At 52.1% G+C, this 27096-nt stretch overlaps 1 protein-coding gene across 1 annotated transcript in view; it reads left to right on the top strand.

The window, feature by feature from the left end:
• Positions 1-27096, top strand: part of btbd7 (BTB (POZ) domain containing 7) — a 78764-nt gene that overhangs the window by 37971 nt on the left and 13697 nt on the right. The window contains 4 exon segments of the mRNA XM_035390934.1: positions 2839-3969; positions 18679-18887; positions 23111-23186; positions 24901-25061. Coding sequence (XP_035246825.1) covers positions 2839-3969; positions 18679-18887; positions 23111-23186; positions 24901-25061 — 1577 coding nt within the window.

Genomic DNA, 27096 nt, shown 5'->3' with positions numbered 1-27096 from the left:
CGTGGATATGCCGATTTCCGCTTTCCCTCTGCCAGCCTAGGTACTCCACTGACATCAGCATCAGATTTGAACTTGAATGCTTTTTCTTTTTTTTTCTTTTTTTTACTTTCTTTGAGGGGAGAGAGCATTTGCCAGATGTGTGTACCAATGGGTTTCTACACAACTGCAGTCTTGCTAGCTGTGTATTTCAAAGGGAATGCACTGCTTGTAGTTTACAGTGCATGTTCAGTCATGAATTCTCAGCAGGGCTCTGCTTGGCAATGCTCATTTTACTTTTTTCATCGTGTAAATGGGTGAATGGCTCGACATGCTTTTTTCTTTTCGTTTTTTTGTGGAGTTTTTTTTTCCCCCATTTGTGGCCAGTGTCCCAGATAGCGAGCGACTCCTGGCTGGATCTGAGCCGATTCTGGTCCGGCGGTGCTGATTTTGGGCCAGAATCGACGCAGATCCGGCCCAGAGTTGCTTGTTATCTGGGGTGTGGACTGGTTTCTTGTATTGATTTCAGCCAGGATCATAGATAGGTCTGGAGAGACTGATAAGGATATTGCATGGCTCTTGCATCGAGGCATTTAGCTGACGCTCTTACCCAGATCCACAGATTACATTTTTACATGCATTTATACAGCTGAAGCAGCTTGGGTCGCCTTGCTCAGTAGTGCAGTGCAATGCCCCAGCTGCTAATGGAGCCTGCGACCTTTGCACTACAAGCCTAGCTCTCTAACCACCATGCTGCTGTGCAGCTCAGTCAGCTGGCCAAGCTAAATCCCACGTTCATCCCAAACAGCATCTGCTTGCATGGGATCATCTGTCAATTTGGCAAAGAATCTGGTTCAGGTATCGCTTGGGCATTAGTGTAAATGCATTTTCAAATTTTACATAATCACAGAACTTTGCGGAAGCTTCAACCTCCGAAATATGAATCTCCAAAGAACATTTGCTCCAAAATGTTCCAAAACCAGAAAACGTTTTTGGAACTAATGGAATATTGTCATTTGTGTCTGGGAGAGCTGCAGCTGATTCGTACTCTAATCAAGCCGAACCAGGGAACCACTGTGTATCGTTACGTGGTGCAGTACAATCCTGTATTTTCTAAGCAGACGTGGAAAGCGTGAGAGTGCACACATGTTTATGGAGGACGGCTCCTGGGCTGCGCTCATCCAGATGGAAAGCGATCCCTGGCGCGACTGCGGCGTGATTCGCTGAGCGGTAGCGAGAGCAGGGCTGCATCCGACGTGCGAAACTTCGCGCTTGCTCTTTTTCTGTCTCCGCGCTCTCTCTCATGTGACACTCGCGCTGCTCGTGCCCAATCCAGATGGGACGCATGAACGAGTGAGGAACGGCATCGGCACTGCCAATGTGTTCATTAGCACCTAAATAAGGACGAATAAACAAGGAAGATAACGTGCAATATGCCAGCTACTAATTACCTTAAAAATGGATCATATCTCAGTGAGGCTTATAATGCATGGAAGCCTGTCACTGAAAGATTATGACATTTTTAATTGTAACATTTTCGCATGATTATGCTTTATATCGTAAGAGACCTTTGTGAATGTGATTTTTAGCAGAGAATGTCTTTTGTACATCTTGTACATCTAGTTTACCTTTTTTGCAGACGCCTCAAAACACTTTTCAATTTCATATAAAATTTCCTCTCAACCCAAAACAAACATTTTAATTGGATCTCTTACAATGTATTGGCAATTAACCTCGGTGACATCAGCCTGCATTTTTATAATGATATCTAATTCATGCTTCAAAAGTGAAGTTCAATTACCAGTGAAATGAGAGTCGGAGCTTTTGATTAAGAGACTGCCACGAGTGCCATTAGGGAGATATAAGCGGGTAATGTATTTCTGCAGCCTTAATGGCGCCGCTGGGGATGGCTGAGATGGGTCTGAAGAGCTCAGGTTCCAGGCACCAGCCGGTGAAAGTCGCGGGCAAACTTTTCACGGCTTGAAAAGTTACCGCCACTTCTTGTCTATCAAAATTCGTGAAACGACTTCACTCCTTTCAGGGCTAAACCGAGACTGAGCGTGATTTAAAAATGCAGGAGTAGTCGCGGCAAAACGGCTGCTTTGTGCGCTTCTTAAAGCCCAGTTTATACGCTGCCATTTTGTCATTTCTTAAGGATAATAGTTTCCTAATTAAACCGATTAGATTGCTTTTCCCCTCTGATGAGAGGGTGGAATGCGCTGAGTGACGTGCGCCTCACGCCCGAGTGATCTTTCCACCGAAAGAGCCGCTTCCTGCTCGGGCCCGTTAAGAAGCTGTTTGCACTGGCTGTAATCCCACCGCGAGTCATTTAAAATCTCCCGTTTGCAGAACGGGATTACGTTTGATTCCTCCAAATGTTTGCCTTTCTGAATTGCAAATCTTGTCACGTAAAAATCCGTTTTTTTTTTTTTTTTCTCCAGCTTTTCTGCTACTCGTATGTTCTTCAAATTGACAGTCCCGTTAATTGAGAGTGGCGGAGCAGCTGAACAATTTTTGATTAGACTCTTTAATTGACATTTGCTGGAATCCAATGCGCATTCCTAAATGCTGAAGGAGCATATTTCTGTACCCAGGCCAGGGTGTATGATGATGGGATTTTAATTTCAAGGTAATTTGGATTCCACCGTCGTGGTGCTTGCTCTCCTCTTGTGGGGAGCGATCTTAAATAAATATTATCAGGACACTGATTTTCAATAAGAAAGGAATACCTTTTTCTAAGAGGCTTTTGTGTCCTGTGAATTTGAAGTGCCACAGAATGAACCACCGTGACCTGGCTCTTCAGGCTGTGGGCTAGGCGTCGAGTCGCCGCGCCGCGCTAACCTTGCGTCTGCTTCCCCGCAGGGACGTCGTCGTACTCCCAGCAGGGCTACGGCTGCGAGCCCAAGCTCTACAGCCTGGAGCACGGCCACGACAAGCCCCAGGACAAGAAGAAGAAGAGCTCGGGCCTGGCCACGCTCAAGAGGAAGTTCATCAAGCGGCGCAAGTCCAGCCGCTCGGCCGACCACGCCAAGCAGATGCGGGAGCTGCTGTCGGGCTGGGACGTGCGGGACGCCAACGCGCTGGTGGAGGAGTACGAGGGCACCGCCGCCCTCAAGGAGCTCAACTTCCAGGCCAGCCTGGCGCGGCCCGAGGCGCCCAGCCTGCAGCGCGACCTGGCCGCCCTCTACCAGTACAAGTACTGCACGGACGTGGACCTGATCTTCCAGGACACCTGCTTCCCCGTGCACCGCGCCATCCTGGCCGCCCGCTGCCCCTTCTTCAAGACGCTGCTGTCCTCCTCGCCCGAGTACGGCGCCGAGGTCCTGATGGACATCAACACGGCGGGCATCGACATGCCCATGTTCTCGGCGCTGCTGCACTACCTGTACACGGGCGAGTTCGGCGTGGAGGACTCGCGCTTCCAGAACGTGGACATCCTGGTGCAGCTGAGCGAGGAGTTTGGCACGCCCAACTCGCTGGACGTGGACATGCGCGGCCTCTTCGACTACATGTGCTACTACGACTCCCTGCTCAGCTTCTCCTCCGACTCCGAGCTGGTGGAGGCCTTCGGGGCCGGCGGCGGGGGCGGGGCCGGGGGCGGGGCCGGCTGCGGCGTCGCCGGGGGGCAGGGCTGCCCGGAGGAGGAGCTGCGGGCCCACAAGGCCGTGCTCTCGGCCCGCTCGCCCTTCTTCCGGAACCTCCTGCAGCGGCGCATCCGGACGGGCGAGGAGATCACGGACCGCACGCTCCAGACGCCCACCCGCATCATCCTGGACGAGTCCATCATCCCCAAGAAGTACGCGCGGGTGATCCTGCACTGCATGTACACGGACGCGGTGGACCTGTCCTACGTGCTGCCCTGCAGCCCCTCGGTGGGCAGCCTGAGCGAGGTGCAGGCCCTGGTGGCCGGGAAGAGCAGCATGACCCGCGCCGAGGAGGCCATGGAGCTCTACCACATCGCCCTCTTCCTGGAGTTCAACATGCTGGCACAAGGTACGCCCCGCCCCTTTAACGCCCGCCAGGCCCGTCACGCCCCGCTCTGACCCGCTACATGCGCTCTGACTGGCCCAAACACGGCTCTGCGGCCCTGTTCTCTCTCCCTCCTCATTCCTTTGATTCTTTTTTCTTTCTTTCCTTTCCCCCCTCACCTTCACCATTTTGCTTACTCGCCTCCCCTTCGCCTCTCGATAAGCGAGGGCAGGAATTTACGGCTCCCAATTTTGGGGGGATGTTTCGCGCCGGTGGGCACGTCCGAGGCGATTGCCTCCGCGCCGCCCCGTCTGCTCTGCTTCTTACCGCGGGACGGCTTCGGCAATTATTCACCAGGGACGGGGACGGGGACGGGGACGGGGGGGGGCGTGGGGGGACGGGGGGGATGAAACACAATGGCACAGAAACACAAACGCACAGAATGTTCCGCGGCGCACAGAAAAAAGCGCCGCGCCCTGGTGAATATTGATATTCCGGCGACGGGCTCCAGCAAATCGCCGCTTCTCCTTAAAGAAAGGAGCCGTTTGTTTGAAGTCATTTATTTTCACACGCATTTGTCTCCTTCAGCGTGCTCATTCATCTCGTCCAGTAAAGCCGCGTGAAACGGTTTTATTAAAAAGGAGCGGAGACGCTCGCTGATTATCTGCTGAGAGCGCGGTGGCTGGAACATTAAATGGAATACTAATAGGGATGATTTCACTTGTCCCTCTGTTTTTCTGACTGGGCTGTGTAGAGAGAATCGCAGTCCTGGGTTGATGCACACACCAGATAGAGAACAGATTATTGTGTTTTGTGTTGCGGTCCAGTGTTATCCAACGCCTTGTTCGTGCTCAGTTTTTCCTGCTGGCTTTCATTTTCTTTTCAGTTTCCTGAAGCCTTGATGCAGTGCATGTTATGTAGTTATTGGATTATTCTCTCGGGTTTCTCTGCTTGTGGCGAAGGTGAGGCTATGACACATTTGTGTTATGGGGTGATAATTCTACTAGGGAATTATTATACTTCTTCTTCTTCGCGCATCCCTGCATGCTACTGCAGGCCGTGGTTCCGCTGGCCCTTTCCCATTGTGAGGCGCTGTCTTTGATCGCCGTTCTCATCTGGAAAATTTCGCTTCGGGGGCGGACGCCCTGAATTCAGGGACATTAGTCTTGCCTTTGTCCATTGTGCGCGCAGCTGGCTTTGATGCTTCCTGCTCGCGTTGCGTGCGAAAACGCAGAGCGGTCAGCGCGGAGGAAGCGGCCCGTGGTTAAGGGACTCGGACGCGGGCGGAAACGTGGCTTCGGGGGGTTTGAGCCGTGCCCGGGATTACATAACCGACGGGGGATCGTTAAATTCACTGCGCTCTTCCACAAGAGAAGGTTTTGTTTTTTTTTTGTTTTTTTTTAACCTTCAAATGTGTGCATCCAGCCGGGGTTTAATCCGTCTGGTTTGGAAATCCACGCGGTGAATGATGATTCATTTGGAACGTGGAAGACTCCATCTCATCTCAGGGGGCTCTCTCTCCTGTGATGGCGGTGGCGTTTCCTGAGCGGAGATGGATGTTAGGCGGGCGGGTAGCTGAGCCCTGTGTCTAATGGACGGGGAAACTGTCAGGAGATTCCAGAACAGACTGGGATGCTGCCTGTCTGCCTGTTCCTTTTTCTCTTGGGCTTTCTTTCTCATTCTCTCTCTCTCTCTCTCTCTCTATCTCTCTCTTTCTCTCTCTCTCCCTCTTCCTCCTCCCTCCCTCTGCTCTCTGGGTCTGCTTTCAGTTATGAGTTCAGCTTCACTGGACTGTCCAAGCTGATCAGCCAGGCTCGGGTCTGAGTCAGGCTCCTCTTAGCCTCCATGAAGCGGTACACATATACTGCGTGGGATCTGGCTGTACTGCAGCCTTCCCCCCTCTCCCCTTCCCTCTGCGTTCTCCCTAGTGTTTGCGCTCTGTTGTAGGGGCCCTACCGACAGACACGCAGCTTTAATGCCGTAGGCACACTGGCGTGGTTTACTCCCCATCCCCCACCTTTTCTTCTAGTCGTCAGCCTGTGGTTTACATTTAAATTAAAGGCTGAACAATTCCCAACCTGTTCCGTTTCCGAGGAGACGAAGGCACCGTTGGACTGCGGGTGCGAGGCAGTGGGGGGCGAGGGGCTGCAGTTGGTACCTCGTCCCCGAGGGAAAAGCATCCAAAGTGAGAATAAGTCCCCCCCCCCCGTCACAGCCCAGTTCGATCTGCAGCCGGAGTACGGGTAACCTGGAACGCCCCCCTCCCCCCCCCTCCCCCGCCGCAGCAGGGAAAGGGAAAGCCATCTCCTCTCAGAGCCGTCATTTCTCTCCGGGTGGAGTAATGGCCTCGGACGTTTCATCCTGAAAATCGATCTGGTCGGCCCCCGAGAGGGCCTTAGCGGCGCCGGCGAGGTTCTGGAGCGGCGCGGCGTTCTCCTCGCCCCGCCACGGCGGCCCGTTTGTGGGGGGGCGGAGGGCCGACGGCCGTCCTCAGAGAGCTCGGTCTTCACGTTCTAATGCATCGCAGATGAGGCCGCTGGACGGCTGCCCTGCCCCGCCCCGCCCCGCCCCGCGGCGGGACGGCTCCTTTGCCAGCGCTTCACCTCAGGTGACGGCGAGTGTCCGTGCGCTTTCATCGCGACGCCGGCCGCGGTTAATACCGCCGTCTCCGGTACTTGCCCTTAAAGACGGGGAGACGCTGCGGCGGAGCTGGCCGTCGTAGATCGTTTGGACAGTCGCCGTCTCGCCCCAACCTCCCGACAGCCAGACAGCGCTCCTGCTCCTCCTGCTCCGCACATTATTGTTATTAATAATTCCGTTTTTAGGCCCGTCGCCGTTGACGACATCGTTAGCGCTATTGTCATTAGCTAGCGTTCGCGCTCCCAGTTCTCGTTCCTCTCTCAGGAGTCAGCTCGAATTGGTGGCTGTTTGTTAGTCACTTTCCCCACGCGTCCCTCAGTCACAAATGCGCAGTGTGATTTTGGTGCAGAAAACGCTGAGCAGGGCGACCCCGCTGAAGCGGAGGCTCTGCGGCTAACTACGTCGCGCGGGCTAGTTAGCATGCGCGACACGGCTGGCCCGCTAACAGGTAGATGGGCAGGGAGTATTAATGTCCCGGCGTGACAGACTTATTGATACAGGGCCGCCGAGCCGAAATTCACTCGGCCTGTCGGGCTTTTATTATTCCATGTATTTATTAGCCGACTCCCAAATGTCAGCGTCGCTCCAAAGGCGGGCGCCCGTCTGAGCGGCGGGGACGACCCCGTGGTAAATAAAGGTCGCCCGGCACCGCGAGCGCAGCCGCCGGGCGGATAGGCTATCAGCTCCAGGCAGCGCCGCCTTTTTACGGTTCTGTCCCCCCCCCCCCCCGACTGAAACCGATCCCGCGTAGGGAAGTCGGCGGACCGCTGGGGGCGGGGCTTCTCGGCCTCCCGGCCCCCGCCAGTCAGGTCGGTGCGGCCACAAACGCAAGCGAGGGGAGTCTGAGGAGAGAAAAGACGCTTAAAATCCTAAAGACACGGGCGCAGACGGACGGGGAAGAGTGCGGGAGTGAGAAGGTCCCCCCTGAGCCGAGCGCCGCGGCGTCGCCCGCGCTAGGCTAATTCACACTGACACCCTTCAGAGCGTGCGAGCCGTTCACATGCGGCGCTGAGGAGGAGCAGCGGCTAGCACGCGTCTATCGGAGCGCCGCGGCGCCGCCCGCGCTAGGCTAATTCGTACTGACACCCTTCAGAGCGTGCGAGCCGTTCACGTGCGCGGCAGAGGAGGAGCGGCGGCGGCTAGCACGCGTCTATCGGAGCGCCGCGGCGTCGCCCGCGCTAGGCTAATTCACACTGACACCCTTCAGAGCGTGCGAGCCGTTCACATGCGCGGCAGAGGAGGAGCGGCGGCGGCTAGCACGCGCCTGTCACAGCGCCGCGGAGGGCTACGCGTGCAGCTTCGCCGTCTTCAGCGCCTTTAAAAATACATTTCACAGCACGCTGCCTGGGGGAGGGGGAGGGGTAGGGATCACGGGGGAGGGGGAGGGGGCAGGGCGGAGGCGGGAGGGGGGAGGGGGGAGAGGGGCTTATCCAGACGACAGCAGCAGACAGGTTCCCCTCAGAAGGTTTCGCATTTCAGATGACTTTTTAATGCGCCCGCGTTTTTTCTTTTTTATTTATGTGGGGTAAGCCCCCTGGGGGGGTCTCTATCTCTCTCTCTCTCTCTCTCTCTCTCTCTCCCCTCTCTCTCCTCCCTTCCCCCTCTATCCTGCTCTGCCTCCCTCTCTCCCTCCCTGTCTCTCCCCCCTTTTCTTACACTGATCCCCTGGTTGAATTCTATAAGCCAGGGAATCACCATCCAAGAGTCTGGCATGGCGCAGATGGAGGGAAAGAAGCGGGTGATTTTTTTTTTCAGTCTGACGGAGGGACTGCGCCGAGCGTCTGCCACACTCTTAATCAGCTGTGCTTTCTCTCTCTCTCTCTCTCTCTCGCTTTGGTTTTCATGCATTTTTCACCATGTCGGGGAAGAAGAATGAATCCTTGCCTCTGCGCCCACCCCCACATCCGCAGAGATTAGAATCTGGGGGACCGTGCCGCTGTTGCGGTACCATTGCTGTGCGGCTTGGGGGGGGGGGCGTCTCGGGCAGGCAGGCAGCGTGGATCATTAAGCTGGCCCCGCCCCCACCGCTGTGCGCCATTCCCCGACAGGGACCTATCAGCATAGAGAGTTCCCTTGAATCTCTTATCTGTGATAACTGTGTGACCTTTTAGTGACTGCGCGTCCTTGTTTTCTCTCCATCTGTCATTCTCAGCCACCTCCCCTCCCATCACTTCTCCCTCTCTCTTTCTCTCTCGCTCTCTTTCCTTCCCTGGCCCCCTCTCTCCGCCCTTAAAGTTGCGTGACTCTCCTCCGTTCCTGCCGCCCCTCCATCTCCCTCTCATTCATTTTCTTGTTCCCCCCCTCCTCTCTCATCACTCCCTGTGCCCAGCTCAGAGCTGGGGTATTTCATCAGAAGGTATTTATTAATCAGAGGGTTGTGCTGGGGTATTTAATCAGAGGGTTGTGCTGGGGTATTTAATCAGAGGGCTGTGCTGGGGTATTTAATCAGAGGCCTGTGCTGGGGTATTTAATCAGAGGGCTGTGCTGGGGTATTTAATCAGAGGGCTGTGCTGGGGTATTTAATCAGAGGGCTGTGCTGGGGTATTTAATCAGAGGGCTGTGCTGGGGTATTTAATTAGAGGGCTGTGCTGGGGTATTTAATCAGAGGGCTGTGCTGGGGTATTTAATTAGAGGGCTGTGCTGGGGTATTTAATCAGAGGCCTGTGCTGGGGTATTTAATTAGAGGCCTGTGCTGGGGTATTTAATCAGAGGGCTGTGCTGGGGTATTTAATCAGAGGGCTGTGCTGGGGTATTTAATCAGAGGGCTGTGCTGGGGTATTTAATCAGAGGGCTGTGCTGGGGTATTTAATCAGAGGGCTGTGTTGGGGTATTTAATTAGAGGGCTGTGCTGGGGTATTTAATCAGAGGGCTGTGCTGGGGTATTTAATTAGAGGGCTGTGCTGGGGTATTTAATCAGAGGGCTGTGCTGGGGTATTTAATCAGAGGGCTGTGCTGGGGTATTTAATCAGAGGGCTGTGCTGGGGTATTTAATCAGAGGGCTGTGCTGGGGTATTTAATTAGAGGGCTGTGCTGGGGTATTTAATCAGAGGGCTGTGCTGGGGTATTTAATTAGAGGGCTGTGCTGGGGTATTTAATTAGAGGGCTGTGCTGGGGTATTTAATCAGAGGGCTGTGCTGGGGTATTTAATTAGAGGGCTGTGCTGGGGTATTTAATCAGAGGCCTGTGCTGGGGTATTTAATCAAAGGGCTGTGCTGGGGTATTTAATCTGTGGCCTGTGCTGGGGTATTTGGTAAATGGTAAATGTACTGCATTTATATAGCGCTTTTATCCAAAGCGCTTTACAATTGATGCCTCTCATTCGCCAGAGCAGTTAGGGGTTAGGTGTCTTGCTCAAGGACACTTCGACATGCCCAGGACGGGGTTTGAACCGGCAACCCTCCGACTGCCAGACAATCGGTCTTACCTCCTGAGCTATATCGCCCCCATATCTATATCTATATCTATTTAATTAGAGGGCTGTGCTGGGGTATTTAATCTGTGGCCTGTGCTGGGGTATTTAATCTGAGGGCTGTGCTGGGGTATTTAATTAGAGGGCTGTGCTGGGGTATTTAATCAGAGGCCTGTGCTGGGGTATTTAATCAGAGGCCTGTGCTGGGGTATTTAATCAGAGGGCTGTGCTGGGGTATTTAATCTGTGGCCTGTGCTGGGGTATTTAATTAGAGGGCTGTGCTGGGGTATTTAATCTGTGGCCTGTGCTGGGGTATTTAATCTGAGGCCTGTGCTGGGGTATTTAATCTGAGGGTTGTGCTGGGGTATTTAATCAGAGGGCTGTGCTGGGGTATTTAGTCAGAGGGCTGTGCTGGGGTATTTAATCTGAGGCCTGTGCTGGGGTATTTAATCTGAGGCCTGTGCTGGGGTATTTAATCTGTGGCCTGTGCTGGGGTATTTAATCTGAGGGTTGTGCTGGGGTATTTAATCTGAGGGTTGTGCTGGGGTATTTAATCAGAGGGCTGTGCTGGGGTATTTAGTCAGAGGGCTGTGCTGGGGTATTTAATCAGAGGGCTGTGCTGGGGTATTTAATCTGTGGCCTGTGCTGGGGTATTTAATCTGAGGGCTGTGCTGGGGTATTTAATCTGAGGGCTGTGCTGGGGTATTTAATCTGAGGGTTGTGCTGGGGTATTTAATCAGAGGGCTGTGCTGGGGTATTTAATCAGAGGGCTGTGCTGGGGTATTTAATCAGAGGGCTGTGCTGGGGTATTTAATCAGAGGGCTGTCCTGGGGTATTTAATCTGAGGGCTGTGTTGGGGTATTTAATCTGAGGGCTGTGTTGGGGTATTTAATCTGAGGGCTGTGCTGGGGTATTTAATCTGAGGGTTGTGCTGGGGTATTTAATCTGAGGGTTGTGCTGGCTCAGGGCAGGTAGCAGTGAGTCCTGACCTTCACACCGACAGCCTCCCCTTCCCATCCACACATCACAGAGAGCATGTGTGCTCGAGTGTAAAATTAAGACCGTGCAGCTTGCGTTTTACATGCAGTGACCTTGCCGCTGCCAGCCTGGGTGACCTCGGCATGGAGGCAGCGAGCGTTTCGATCCTCCCGCCTGCTCTTTTTATTTCCTCCAGACTTCGCTCTCGCCTCACGGTGGGTTTATGGGGTTCATTGTGACAGACTTCGCTCTCGCCTCACGGTGGGTTTATGGGGTTCATTGTGACAGACTTCGCTCTCGCCTCACAGTGGGTTTATGGGGTTCATTGTGACAGACTTTGACCGGGAATCACGGAGCGGAACTCATTTGGGCAGGATTTCTAAATCTCTGTCTGAGCTTGACAGGTTAATGTGTAGTTTTGCAGTCTTAAGTACAGTCAAAACCGCATCACATCCCACGCACAGACGGACGCACGCGCACCCATACACGTGTGTGCCCACACTCCTCCTCACGTGGCAGCGCTCACGCCGTTCTGTTCTGGACCCCGCTCTGCCGACGGGAAAGATTTCCAGATACACGCTGAGCTGTGCGCGCTCTGGAAGGCCCAGAGCCGGGCTCTCTGCTTCCTGGACGACGGCCCCGTCCCCCCCCTCCCTCTCTTTGATGGGGTATCGGTTCCAACCCCCTGGGGAGGGACTGATCTAGTGACGCTGAGGCTGGAGAAATCGCAGGAATTCCCGAGAACGCAGGCCGTCTCCGTGGCGATTATTTGTGCTCAGCAGGCTGTTTTATCGGCCCAAACAGGTAGTTTGCCTTTGACTAAAAAAAAAAACTAAAAAAGCAGTCAGTGCTGTATAATCTGTGCTTTTTCTCAAGGAGGAGAGCGGAGGGAAGCTTAATTACTTCTAGAGCAGCCCGTGCAGAGCAGACCAGAGAGAGAGAGAGAGAGAGAGAGAGAGATTTAGATGCAGGAAGAGGACTCTGTCCGGGCTGGACATGCACTGGCCCGGGCCCAGCTCGCTAAGTGAGAGGGAGAGGGGAAATAGCCGCACTTCATCATCAGCGAACCTGCAATCTGTGCGGGACGCGATGGTGAGGAGCCCAAACAGAAGGGCCTTTCTGGCTGCCGAGCGCAAGCGGAATCCGATTGTCTCGGGTCAGCCCATACGCCTTTCCGAAAGCGCAGGCTTTTTGACCTACACATCTACCCCGTCTCGCTAATCTGGTCTCCCCCCGATAACGGACCAATCGGAGTCACTGCTGTGCCTGCTTCCGTCACCGTGGGAGGAGGCATAGAGTGGAAACCTAGACGGGGCTTAGGGTTCTGGAAGAGTTTTTTCCAGTGCAAATTCTCCAGATCGTACTTTTTAATCTAAGCAATAATCTAAGCAATGGGGTTTTTGCTTCCAGAAACTAAGCCCCTGAAATAACCCCACACACCTTTCCTCTCTTACGCTGTGGGCAGAGTAACGAGCTGCATCCAATGAAAATGCATGAAAAGATCCCCGTGAAACCTCTACCCTGACCTGAGACGCGGGGTCAGTTCGCTGTGCTGCATGGACCCATCTTGCGCATGCAGCTCTCATCAGCTGTATTGGGGGGATAATAAGACTGGCTGACCTAATGGAATAAACAGCAGACTTGCCTGTATCAGATAGCCGTAAAGCAATACCAGCACAACTAGGAATAGCTCTAGCAAGGTACAGCAACTGGTTTAGTGACGCGCTTCATCGCCGATGACCTTTGTTAACCTGTCTAATATTAACAGTATCTCTGGTACCCATTTTGCTTCAGAAGTAATATTTAACAGATCTGAACATTCAAACTGGTGGTTCCCTGCCGTCTTGCTAGTGCCTGCCTTTTCAGATTCATTCAGATTCATTAGATATTAATATCCTTTACCATATTGCATTGTCTGTGTAAGTGTTATGGCCTTGTTTACAGTCATATTGCAGGTGCTTATATTTCTCCACGCTCTGCTCTGCTGTGTGAAAGCCAAACAGCACACATTTACGCACCATCCCATAATGGCGCCTGAGCCCGTGCTTTCTCATAACAGCGTAAGAACGGGCCATTGAGCCCATTTCGGCTCGGTGTTTAGAATGTTCTGGAATAAAAACGTATTTGGGCGGGGTCCCGTTCAGCTCCTGTGCAAGAGGCAGATCTCCCGTGATTCAACCAGATGGTTGGCGGTCGGTGACCGAAAAGTGAACAAGTTTCACCCACTCCTCCACTCAGGCTGGAGGACAAACAGAAGAAGCCTCTTTAAATTCACTGGGATGTCACTAGCTGAAGGGTGATTTGTGTTGCTAGTTTGCCTTTTATTGTGTGTCTTGATCATCTTGGGAAAAAGATGATTCATATGGTAATTATCATTGCAAATACATCATTTTTCATTTGTCATAATGAATCTGTAATAATAGTAATTAATAACAACAATCCTGTAGTCAGAATGAGAAGTTTATAAATTATGCCATTTCATAGTGTTGGCCTTGAGCCAGGCTTTTTCATAACTGTGTAGTTAACCCGTCATCTTTGATGGCTTTTTAAATCGGCTACGACACCAATACCAACTCTGACATAAAATATGTACATCATAGCCCATGTTGATATTCATTTGTGCTGAGCCTTTTTGATTGTACTCCACTGCATATATTACGCACAGTTTAACCATGATGCTTTGCATCCCTCATTTATTACAGAATAGAATATAAACCTCTGACACACAACCCACTCTCCTCCGGCCATTCACATTTTTGCTTTCAGCTGGTCGTTCCTCATGTGTTGTCTGAAGTGGATGCTAAAGGGCTGAAGTTCGAATAAGACTGGATATAGATGACGGGGGTGCGTGCTGGGACTGTCCGGTGACCATGAGGCCGGTGCAAGTGGGACAAGGCCCCCGTGATGCCCCCATCATCGCCAGCTAATTGGCCAACTGTGGCCCCACCAGAGGAACTCCCACCGCAGCCATTACTAAAGGCCTTATTCATTTTTTATGATTAATTGTGCTGGGAGAGCAGAGCACCAAAAATCGGTGCGCCCAAAATCACCCAGCTTTAATAAGTAATCGTGCAGGAAGAACAGAGCACCCAAAATCGGTGCGCCCAAAATCTCCCGCCTCTCCCGGCCTTTAGCGGCTCGACCGAAGGGAGGGCGTCCCATCATGGTCCTCATTCCCGCGCCGGGGCTCAGGTGCAGATGATTAACCCGCAGCCCTTGTGTTTAATGCTGGCATGTGAAATCTCCTAAGATGGCGGTGCTTTTCATCTGCTTTAAGGGTAGTCGGTTTCCACGGCACCCCCACGCACACCTTTCTCACGCAGCCCACTGCACTGATATCACGTTCTGCGTGGGCAACGTGACTACTGCTCCGCTCTCCTGAGAGGGGGCGTGTCCAAGCAACGCTCTCGCTGCAGAACATTTAAGGAGGAACGCTCGCTGGAAGTGGACAAATTGAATAGTCTGGGAGAAGAAAAAGAGCAAAATAAATAAGAATGGAATTAATTATTCGCTTGGTGAGATCTCTTTGGAGTGAAAAATGAAGAATGTGATTTAAATCACGCTCAGCCGCGCATCCGGTGGCCCCTAAGGCTTTCTTTTTTTGGTGAGACTAACGGTTTTATTTTTTCCTTCCCGTTTTATCTTCACCTTTATTCAATTAGTAGAGTTCAGTGATAGTTTTGGTGCTTCAGGGTCTGGAAGGAGCCCTCATAAATTGGTCGGTGGTGTCGTGGCATCCTGGGGTTGTGTAATGTGTTTTGTTTTTCATGCCAGTTAAGTACTGGAGGCTCCAGTGGTTCACAGGGTGAAATTTCACCCCCGTAGGCTGAGGGTGCCGTTTCAGTGCCGTGCGCCAGGGAGCCAGTGTGAGAGCTGGACCCTGGTTGCTCTCAGAGCTGGTTATCTGTTGACTTGGAAACAGACCACACTTACTGCCGCCCGAAATGGCTCGTTTTCCTGATTTACTTTTTATGCCATCCCACTTGGTTTCAAAGAGACTTCCAGCGCCGCATGGTGAAAATGGCTCCCCGAGCGTCGACTGGAGTTGTAGTCCGCAGCAGGGTCTGCTGGGTATTTCAGGGAAAATAAATGCAGCAAAGACTATAAATAGCGGTGACCAAAGGAGCCATAAAACAAAAGGAGCCGTTCGTCTTCGGCTCTGCAGTGTGGCGTTATCGTGGTCTAAAATAAGCGCTTATTGCTGCATGTCTCAAATGTCAGATAGTCTGCAATTAATATAGACAGTCTCCAGATGGGGGCGGGGGGGACCACACCGGTTTAAATTCAGCTCTGATTCTTATCACGCTTATAAAATACAATGCTCAAAGAGACTGCCTTCCCTTACTGTGAATGCTAATTAGCTAACAGGAAGCAGATCCCCGAGCTTTCATGTGCCATTGGTATTGAGCTAACCCTGTGACAGGAGGGCTTCTTTCAAACTGCCCCTGCGCGGAGACGCGCGCAACCCGTTCGGTTCACCGGCCTGTTTGCGGGAGATAAAGTGGGAAAACGGCCGTTTCCTCCTTTCCGTTTATTAGCTCTCACGCTAACGGCTTTTTTTCCCCACCCTTCTTTAAAGACATGGATTTCTGTCATGCGTTTAAGGCACTGTGAGGTATATTTGCTTAACTTTGATCAACCAAAAAAAAAAAAGACTTGAAAGTAACTGGGGAGGAGGGAAAGAACACCTTTCAAAGGGGGATGGGGGGAGGGGAAAGAAAACACACAGAAGTAGAGCAGAGCGTGTTTTCAAAGGCGCGCAGACGGGATTATCCAGGGAGCCGATCCAGTCAGGCTCGGATCGGCGCGGCGCGGGGGGGGCAGGGGGGGGGTGGGCGCCGCAAGGCCTTTGAGAGGCGGCTCCGCCTTAAGCAGGCGTGACATTTAAATAGCGGTCGCGGTACGTCTGGGGCTGGGAGACGGGGCTGCCGCGTCTGCGCCTTTCAGTCCTGCCCGCTCTTAAATCTCCCCTGTCCTCCGGGGAGCGCACGCTCGCGGCCTCCCGCGTTTATGACCCGGAGCCTGCAAACCTCCGGCGCGCAGCTCGCTCCTCCGGCCGCCACCGAGATCGCTGAAGGGACCCTCGTATGTCATCCTGCAGCGCTCTGTTTCGAAAGCGAAATGCTGAGTCGAGCGTAGACCAGCGGTAAATATAAATGCAGTTTTTCTGTTAAACTTCTTCCCCCCCCCCTCTCCCGCCCCCCAACCCCCCCCGCCCGACCGTCGCTGTGTGACCCTTAACCCACAGCGGCTGCCGCCTGCTGCCTTCAAATGGCAGGAAAGCGGGTGCTCAGGAACAAAACACAGCAGCGGGACACTGTGCTACAGGAGGTACAGGCTGTTCCAGCCTAGGCAGAGGAGGGGGGGAACACAGGGGGACAGATAGAGGTATGGTAGAAAGGGCGGGGGGGTGTATTTTGGGATTTGGAGGGTGTATCCTGGAGCTCAAACTGCCATTCCAGGGCTCTTCTCCACAGCACAGCTCTTCCAGAGCGGGGTGCATAATTAGGTGTGTAATTTGTCAGTGCCCACTGTGACATTTAATTATCTTCAGATTAATGCATTTCTGCCCGGCGTCGGCCCGTGTATTCCTATCTCCCCTTCCCATGCGTCCTGCGTTCGGATGCAGGGGTAGAGCGGGGGGCCGGGGTCGACGCGTGCGCGGCTTTCAAAGGCGTTTCTGCGGGGACGTGGGGAACGCTCGCTGCTCTGCTATGCTCCCAGGTTCTTATTTATTTATTTATTTTTTCTAAGAGGGGGGTGAGCGAGAGGGGAGGGGGGCCGCTCCTGAAACAGAAATCCTAGGCCTCTGCCCAGACTGCAGGCGTGTGGCGGCGGCAGGCTCGCGAGCAGCTCTGCGTGTGATTGGCATCTGGGACAACGCTTTCTGCTGAAGGTCATCCATCGTTACTCCGGCTGCTCAGCGGTCGGCCGCGGAGCGTTCGAGCGCCCCTGCGCTGGAGCGGCTCTAACTGCACAGAGCTAGCTTTTAGCTTGCACTCGGGACTGTTTGCATGGAGATAGCTTTTAGCTCGCGCACGGGGCCGTTTGCATGGAGATAGCTTTTAGCCTTGCGTACAGGACCGTTTGCATGGAGCTAGCTTTTAGCTCGCGCACGGGGCCGTTTGCATGGAGATAGCTTTCAGCTTGCATGCGAGGCCGTTTGCATGGAGCTAGCTTTTAGCTCGCGCACGGGGCCGTTTGCATGGAGATAGCTTTCAGCTTGCATGCGAGGCCATTTGCACAGAGTTACATTTTGGCTCGCCTTCAGCACCATTTGCATGGAGCTACGTCTTGGCTTACATGCTGGACTATTTGCAGAGTGCTATCACTCAGCTTGCATTTAGGCTATTTGCATGGAGCTACCACTTAGCGTACATTAAGGACTGTTCAATGGAAACTTACATTTGCATGTACTGCTATGGGCTGACTGAAGCTCTCATATCTACAGCGTAGTCCTGCCCTTGAGATACGGGTATAGAGCTCAGTAATAATGTGCGCTAAATAGGCCGCTCAGAGAGAACAATGAAGAGTCCTCCCACCGCTGCTGAATTTAGGGGCCGCCTCACTGTCTTTGTCTATTGAGAGCGTGCTTTTGTGCAGAGCATTTAATTTTCTGCAAGCGTATTGCTAAGCGCGGAGACGAACGTGTCGAAGTGCAGTTAGATCCTCGCGAAAAGGCCGCCAGCCTCGCCACACTGTCATTACCGTCCCCAGCGAGCGGAGTTCCAGTTTCTCTGTGGGTAAGATTAATCTCCTCCGCCGCAGCAAACACGTTGGGCCCGAGAGCGGCGCTTGTTCTTTCGCTGGAGGACGTGGGCTGTTGGGTAATGAGGCTCTGCCCTGGCAACCAGGTCGCGGGTCACCTGGAGATGGGCGTTTTCAGGCTTCTTCATTAGATTGATGCCACTGTGAGTGTGCGGAGGAGGAGGGGCCGGGCGCTCACCTGGAAACGAGGAGGCGGGGACAAGGTCACTGGAGTAGGCAAGGGGTCTCCGGAATGTTCTGGAGACATCCAGCCATTTCCCATAAAAGTGAAGTGCCCCTGTTAGAATTGCTCCTGGAGACAGGTTGCCAAGGTCACTTCAGAGGGAGGGAGCGGGGGGGGGGGCAGGGTTGGATGGTGCGACAGAGTAATGAAGCGCTTCAGGTTTAATTGAGTTTTTTTTGGGGAATTTAGAAAGAACACACACATGTCATGAAATGACACGGAGCCATGTGGTTAATTAACTTGCTACTTAATCCTCTCACTTCTTTTGACAAGTGTTACTGACTTATTAAAAGGGAACCCTGTTAAATGGGAGGTTTATTTTATCGATCAGAAAGTTCACACTGAGGCATTCTGTCTTCTGACAGCACACACGGACTGTGTTTGGTCCCCCGCTGGGCGTCTATAGCATCGCAGGCGATAATAAGTAAAGTGGCGTGTTTTGTTTGCGGGCATGAAGGCCATGGCTTGGGAGGCCCTCTGTGCTGCTCAGCCAGCTTAGCCCCCCGCGGTCACACTGAAAAATAAACGCACGGACAGATTAAGATGAACTCCCATAAGCGCCCGCAGGAATGAGGCATTAATAACCCCTGCTTTTCCTCTCAGATGTTGCCGAGCTGAGCTCCAGAGAGGCCGGGGTACGCGCCGGCTGGTCAGGCCGCATAGTATGGAGTTCACAGAGCTCAACGCTGCCTCCTTTTCTGGCCCGTCCCTCCAGGTTGCGAGGACATCGTGGTGGAGAGCATCTCGCTGGACTCGGTCATCACCATCCTGAAATGGAGCTCGCAGCCCTACGGCTCCAAGTGGGTCCACCGGCAGGCCCTCCACTTCCTGTGCGAGGAGTTCAGCCACATCGTGACCTCGGACGTCCTGTACGAGCTGAGCAAGGAGCACCTGCTCACCGCCATCCAGTCCGACTACCTGCAGGTGAGACTCCAGGCTCCGCTGGCACCTCCATCCTAAAGCAAGGTCAATTACATTTTCAATTACATTTACCTTCATTTCAATTACATTTTCAATTACAATTACAACTTTCTTTCAGTTGCATCTAACTTAATTTCAATTTCATATAACTTCATTTCAATTACTGATTTTGTGCTAGTTTACTAAGTAAGCATGCTACTAGCCTTAAAATTGAAATCTCAAAGCTGGTGAGGAACCTTTCAGTGGTATGAATGTGCTCTTGTTCACAGCTGAAATATTTGCCTACGCATTTGCCAAAATGGTGTAGGAAATATTTGCCTACGCATTTGCCAAAATTCCATTCACAAGGCAGACTATCAGTTCTAGGGTGAAAAATGAATACATTCAGTTTGAGAGAGGAACACTGAAACTACAAAGAAGGATAGTAAGGCTTATAGAACCAGTACCAGTGCAACAAGAAGTGTGAAAGTCAACCTTAGCGTTAGCATAACATACTATCCTGTCAGTCATAGATTTCTGCTGACATGCATGTCTTGACAAACACGTCATAAATGGCTTTTATCACTGCGGTCCCCCGCTGGACGTTTATAGCAGAAAACACCGGAAAAAGGCAGGTGTGCGCTGTATGGGTAATATCATCTCCTTACCAAGTTATGAAAGCTGGAGAGGCAGTGTAAGCAAACTGTTGGGAAGCTAGCAAATGAGTGATTCGTTACTGAGTCGAAAAGATATTTGGACAGTATAACAGTATCTAAATTGCTGATAGATAGCTGGTTATACTCTGTGTAGTTCATCTAAATATATATCTCTTTATGGATTTCATGTCATCCTTAATTAAATGGCCCCTGTGTACTGGGGTCAGACTCAGTGGCAGCCTGTGACTATTGGCTTTAGAATATCCCGCTATGGTAGTCCGCCATGGAAAGTGGTCCATTGATCCTCTACAATTATGCTTCTGGAAGAATTCAGTGAAAGTTGTGGCTGCTCTTTAGGCATTGAGTACAGATTTAAAGGATGCAACTCTTAAGGAAAATAGGGTTACAGCTATGGTTATTAGGGTTACAGCTAGGGTTAGGGTAAGGGTTCGGTTTACAGCTAGCGTTAGGGTTAGGGTTACAGCTAGTATTAGGGTTAGGATTACAGCTATGGTTATTAGGGTTACAGCTAGGGTTAGTATTAGGGTTAGGGTTTCAGCTACGGTTAGGGTTAGGGTTACAGCTAGGGTTAGGGTTATAGTTAGGGTTACAGATAGGGTTAGGGTTAGGGTTACAGATAGGGTTAGGGTTCGGGTTACGGTTAGGGTTAGAGTTACAGCTAGGGTTAGGTTTAGGGTTAGAGTTACAGCTAGGGTTAGGGTTAAGGTTAGGGTTACAGCATGTTAGGGTTAGGATTACAGCTAGGGTTAGGGTTGGGTTAGGGTCACAGCTAGGTTTAGGGTTAGGGTTATGGTTAGTGTTACAGCTAAGGTTAGGGTTAGGGTTACAGCTAGGGTTAGGATTGGCTGTTGTCCATGTCCAAGTTCTGCGATTCACGATGCAGAGAGGAATGTGTTGCAAACCAAGAACCTTCACGCATGTTGCCTCGGTAATAATTCAACAGTTAATAATGACTTTGGCCAAACGGGGAGTCTTCATTCGAGAATCACAAGGGATTTATTTTTCTGCTTTTCATTGCAATTTTCTGCTTGAATAACACAGAATTTAGCATTAATGGAACCACTGAATCACAGCGTAACTTCCTCCTCCTCGGGTTGATGGTTTCCTTTTTGTATTCTGGCCCAGTAATGGTAATTGTGTAATACCCACTTTGACAAATACAGTTTTGTCATGTTCTCTCTGTGCATTTACGTTTCTGCAGAAGCACCCAATTATATAAGTAAGGCCAGGCATTGGAAACGAGAAGCCGCAGATGACATCTTGTACTGAAGTTGGGCTACATCTGACAGTAGTTGCGCGTGCATCGCTTTGCTTTGAAACCAAAGTGTTTTAACTGAAGCTGCATGTTTTCAGTTTGCTTCGAGTTTTTGAGGTATTTATTTTGGGTGCGACAGGAGGTTGGATTCGTGTCCCTGGCACCCTGACCTGAGTTTCCATACCCCAGCAACTTGGACTTGCATTCGGCCTCCTTGTGTTTTGAAACTGTTTGCCAGATGTTTGAGGGCACCAGCGAGAGAGCCCGGTGTCAAAAATAACTACATTGTGATCCAGTGCTCATGCCATTGGCCAGCCTCGCTGCTAAATCCTATGATGATACTTTTTCCATGGTTCAGTTTGGACAGTTTCATTTCATAGCTTATTTATTACTGTGTACTGCCTTGGACGCCTTGGTGAAATTGACATTGCATTAAGACAGGGCTGCCCAATCCTGTTCCTGCAGATCTAGCTATATTGTCCTGTAGGTTTTAATTTCGACCATAATTTTGCAAACCTGATTCTACTAATTAGGAGCTCAACAAGATCTCTAGCTGTTGACTGAGGTGTGCTTTGTTAGAGTTGGAGTGAAAACCTACAGGATGGTAGATCTCCAAGAAGAGAGTTGGACTGACCTGCATTAAGAAATTACATTTCTACTACTACACGTTTTTTTAAACTATTAAACCATTTATATTTAAACAGTGAGAATTTAGTAATCACTTAACATTTAAATGTTAATTTGACACATTTTCTTTTAGCCACCACTGATTTTAATTATACTTTCAAAACCTTAAGTGCTACCTTCAGGTCTTGTCTGAAATGCTTTTTCTCCATTTTTTTTCTTGCCTCCTCAGTTAATGCAATCGTGCTCATGCTGTAACGCGCATCACAACCTTGGTTGACAGTTTGGGAAAACGCACACAGGCACGTGCTCGCCTCCGAAGCTCGTGATGTCAGCCGCTGCGTCTTATCACAGCGCAGTTCACAAGTCTGGCTCACGCAGGTGCGAGTTGGAGGAAAGCGGTGTTACCTCGGATGAACTCGCTGCTGTCTGATCGACCAGCAGTGGTCGCTGGTGCGTGATGAGACCCCGTTGTCTCGACTGAAAACCTCCCATCCCTGGGCAATGCTGAAGCCCCATGGGACTGCTCAGTACTAGCACGGTCCAGATTTGAAACCAGACCATGGAGCCGTGAAGCCAGAACAGCGTATTAACAGGATGCGCCACCCAGCTGCCTTCCTTTTCAATTATTTACACCGGGTTTAAATGTCATTTTGTGCACAGAAAAAATGTCACCATTTATTACTGTAAAGACAGGGCATTTTGTTGCTACTCTGATAACTGTGGTAATCTCTGTAATTACTCTGCAATTTAATACAGATTGGCATCCAGCGGAAGCTGCTGGGTGTTGGGCCTGTCTGAGCTGTTCAGAAAGATTAATCCTTTCAACGGTGACTAAGCAAAGTGTTTGCACACTGGCTGAAATAACAGCAGGTTGTTTCTGTGCCGAAACGTAGGTGTTCGATGCGGTTTCTCTGCTCTGGATCTGCGAAGTCACTAAAGAGTCGGATTGCATCATCTCTTTTAGGAGCGGGGGGAAGAGAGCCCTGAGCAGCCAAGTGGCTGTCTGCTATCGGGAGCCTGTCCAGAATCACAGACCTCCTCTGTGACAGCCTCTTACCTCTGCCAATCTGGAGTGATTCAACCACTCCATTCCGTGGGATTCGCAAAATATAGATACCGCGCTGCAAAATAATTTCCTATATCACATTTGTTCCACACCTGCACACGCACACACACACACGCACACACGGTGATTTTATGTATTTTCAGGGTAGATTTTTTGGTATCTTTATGAAGTTATACGTCTGTTTTAAGTTCTTTGTTTTAGTTCTGTAAAGCAGCCGTGCATAATTGGTGTTGTTAGTAAAGCTATTGTGCGCAGACGTGCGGAGCGACACGTCACTGGCCTCACATGAGAGGAGCGCGAGAGCCACAGCGGCACGAGCGTAGGCTTGGGCGCGGTCCCGGGGAACAGGCGCCGCCTGAGCGCGCTCTGATGGAAGACGAGCGCCGGCGCCCCCGACGACGGCGAGGCGAAGCGCCGTAATCGAGCCTGACGTCCGCCGGTCGGCCCGTTCCCACGGCCCGCCAAGAAGCGAAGGACGTTTATTTATCCTATCGATCAGTTCCTTTATCCCCATTTCAGTCTGAGCTGCGGTATTCCCCCCCCCTGCTTCCGGAAGGCCGCGGAAACATCTGAATCCTTCGCTCCGGTCGTAATCATCTCCCGCCCCCTCTCTCTCTCACAGGCCAGCGAGCAGGATATTCTCAAGTACGTCGTCAAGTGGGGAGAGCACCAGCTTATTAAGAGAATGGCAGACCGAGGTAAGAGATCCAGTCCAAACAACCTCTCCCCTCCCCAGCTCCCCGGGAAGAGCAGAACCACTCAGAGCCGATGATTTATTCACCCAGCCTCCCATAATGTAATGATGAGCCTCTGGTGTATATAAGTACCGCAGCGTTTTACTCTGAAATGTACAACCTGACTGGAATGGGTCCCCGCGGAATACGCATGCCAGCTCTCAGAGTGTGGGCTTCAATCAATGGCTTCTGCAGGTCCAAGGCTCGTTACTCTGGAGTTCTGGATTCACCACGGATGTTAAAGTGCTGTCTGATGAGTCGTGTGTGTGTGTGTGTCTGTGTCTGTGAATGTCGGTATGTCTGACGAGTCGTGTGTGTGTCTGTGTCTGTGAATGTCGGTATGTCTGTCTGTTTGTGTGTGTCTGTGTGTGTCTGTGAATGTCTGTATGTCTGTGTGTGTGTGTGTGTCTGTGAATGTCTGTCTGTCTGTCTCTATCTGTCTGTGTGTGTGTCTGTGTGTCATGGACAGTTCTGACTGCTGGTTGGTGATGTGTTCAGCATGCTGTGGCTATGTGACTTCTGTTTGTGTGGAGTGGTATTTTCCCTGCATTGTGTTTGTCCATAAAAGTTTGTGTTGGTGATTATGAGGGTGTTTCGAGTGTGGGTGGAGGATTGGGAAATAGATATATCATAACATTGCAAGACTACTCTTATGCGATGCAGTATCGATACAGTGGTGCCAAGTGTCCGTATGGTTTCAAAATGTTTACACATATTAAAATGCATGTTATTTACATAATTTAAATGTGCAATTTGGAGATGAAGAACTACGTATCTTTGTATTAAAATTCTGGCTGGCTAGGCATCTTCTCCATTTGCTTAAGAACTGCAGCTATAATGTTGTAGCAAAATCGTGGCATGAACTGTCTTGTTTCAATTGAGCGCCTATGTGATGACACTTGCTTAACTGAATAAATATGGCATATATTAGCACCAGGCTGCTTAGCTAGCTCAGTGCTGATGTAACTGAGATATTCAATGTAAAACAAGTGTTGTTGCATGTTACGCATGGGCCATCTGAAATTGCAGATGGTCTTCAACCGCTACTCCACTAGAGCTGCTGAACTGCTGAGAGTTTCGTCGCTTATTTCTGTTCATTCCCCTTAATTTAATTGCACTGTAACTTATTTATTGAAATTAATTCGAGCTGCAGAGGGACCCCCTGTGTTCTTGACTGTTTTATTTTCTAACAGGCTGCTATGTCTTCGTTGCGTTCATTAACACAAGTAAAAGTTTTAAGTGAAATTAATGGGGTGTAATGGGTTTGGACATATATTTTCTCCGGTGGAATATGATTTCAACTTTTTTTTGTACTGCGGTCAAATGAGAACTAATGAATGAAAAATAGCAATGTATCGCAAGAATCACAGTGCTATTGCAAAAACAAAATTAATCTCCGTAGTGTTGCATCATCGTGACCCCAGCCGTGACCCCAGGGTGGTTCCCAGCCCTGTTGATATTGAGTCTGTGGCACTGCCGTGTAGGTTCTGTATCTGTGCTGAGTGAAGGTTGGGGTGTATATCCGGTCCGCAGTGAGTCATGTGCTCTGTGTCAGAGTGTTTTGGTGCTGACGAGCGTGCTGTAGGTATGGGTTCTGACCCGTGAGCTTGGCGTCCGTACCGAGCACGCGGTCTAAGCATTCGGTCTGAGCCCCTGCCCCGCCCCCCGTCCCCCGCAGAGCCCAACCTGCTGAGCGGCACGGCCCACAGCGTCAACAAGCGCGGCGTGAAGAGGCGGGACCTGGACCTGGAGGAGCTGAAGGACATCCTGTCCCCGCTGATGCCCTACGTGCGCATCGAGCACATCCTCCCGGCCCACAGCGAGGTGCTCTCCGACGCGGTGAGTACGCGCCGCGCGCCGCGCCCGTACGCTGAGGGAGCCGCTCCTCATCTTCGCCGAGACGCTTAATAAATAAAACGCGCGGCACCGGGCTGTAATGGCTGATAAGCACTTCAGTAAAAAGGATCGTAAAACGTAAATGGCTTTCTGTGTGTGTGTGTGTGTGTGTGTGTGTGCGCTGGGGAAATGCCCACGTTTTCGTGCGGTGTTTTTGCATAAGATGAGTATAATGAGGGACAGGCTGGAAGCACCATAACCCCCCACATATGCTTTACCTTTCGGCTCACCCAATTCTGGGGCAGGTCTGAAACTCCTTCCCCGCCGCGCGCTCCTCGCGTGTTTTTCCCGAGGTCACGCCCCGGCAGAGATTGGCAGGTCCTGCACTCGCGTGCCTGCCGGCCCGCCGCCGCGGTCTGCGTCTCCGCCGTAGCGCCGGGTCACAGGGGCGGTCGGGGGCGATGTAAACGGAGAGAGGGGTCAGGTGTAGCGATGCGCGGAGATGACCCGAAACACGGGTGCGCCTGTCACAGGGGCCCCGGCCCACCTGCCGCCCCCCCACCCCCCCACCCCCCACCCCCGCCGCAGCCGGAACAGAGTGGGAGGGGGGGTGGAGGGGGGCTTGGGGGGGACGGCAGAAGGCGGCGCTTACAAATTTGTTCAAATTTATTCAATTCCGCTCCGCTGCCTCGCTGGCCAGAGAAGTGGCCCGCCCTGTCACAAGCCATTGCCTGCCTCCCTGCGCCAGACCCAATCTGCTGCCTCCCTGCGCCAGGCCCAATCTGCTGCCTCCCTGCGCCAGACCCAATCTGCTGCCTCCCTGCGCCAGACCCAGTCTGCTGCCTCCCTGCGCCAGGCCCAGTCTGCTGCCTCCCTGCGCCAGACCCAGTCTGCTGCCTCCCTGCGCCAGACCCAGTCTGCTGCCTCCCTGCGCCAGGCCCAATCTGCTGCCTCCCTGCGCCAGACCCAATCTGCTGCCTCCCTGCGCCAGACCCAATCTGCTGCTTCCCTGCGCCAGACCCAGTCTGCTGCCTCCCTGCGCCAGACCCAATCTGCTGCCTCCCTGCGCCAGACCCAATCTGCTGCTTCCCTGCGCCAGACCCAGTCTGCTGCCTCCCTGCGCCAGACCCAATCTGCTGCCTCCCTGCGCCAGGCCCAATCTGCTGCCTCCCTGCGCCAGACCCAATCTGCTGCTTCCCTGCGCCAGACCCAATCTGCTGCCTCCCTGCGCCAGACCCAGTCTGCTGCCTCCCTGCGCCAGACCCAGTCTGCTGCCTCCCTGCGCCAGACCCAGTCTGCTGCCTCCCTGCGCCAGACCCAATCTGCTGCCTCCCTGCGCCAGACCCAATCTGCTGCCTCCCTGCGCCAGACCCAGTCTGCTGCCTCCGGGCTCAGAGCTTCTCAGGAAAGAGCCTCGGACCGTAATCCCCCCGCCGTGCGCTTCCTTTAAAGATGGCGCTCGCCCTCGGCCGTACACGGCGATTATTTGACGGGCGGCGTGAATTGTGAAGCCGTTCGACGGCTCCGCGCTTCCGCTGGCGAGCGTCGGCCGCGTGGACTGTTTTAGGAGGGGGGCCGGCTTCGTTTCGCCCCGCGTCTCGCTGCGCTTTAATGCTGAGCGGCGGGAGATTAACACGCTAACTCCGGGAGGGCCGTTTGGCTGAGGAATCCTGGGAGCCGCTGATAAGGTTTACCTCCGGGCTGTCGGGTCACCCCTAAGAAGCCCGCGCAGATTCAGGGATGTTAATTATGAAGAAGGGTAAAGCCTAGCAGTCATAAATCTGCCCTGTTCTAATTCTGTTACCCCCCCTCCCCTTATCATGGCCCCTGCTGGGGTTTCAGGCTCTGGGCCTGGCTATCATACAGTTCACATGTTTACTGCGTTAATAAAGCTGTTTATGCCCCACGAGCCTGTTTGCTTTGCCCCCTCAAGTCCCGCTGCTGGATTTATTGGGAATTTAGCGGGTTTACGACTGTGGGGCCGTGGTGATGACTCTGTATTGTGTTTCTATCCAGGCTGATACACATCGCCATCACT

The sequence above is a fragment of the Anguilla anguilla genome, chromosome 1, assembly GCF_013347855.1.
Source record: "Anguilla anguilla isolate fAngAng1 chromosome 1, fAngAng1.pri, whole genome shotgun sequence".
NCBI classification, from domain to species: Eukaryota; Metazoa; Chordata; class Actinopteri; order Anguilliformes; family Anguillidae; genus Anguilla; species Anguilla anguilla.
This window is presented reverse-complemented; position numbering and strand designations above follow the sequence as displayed.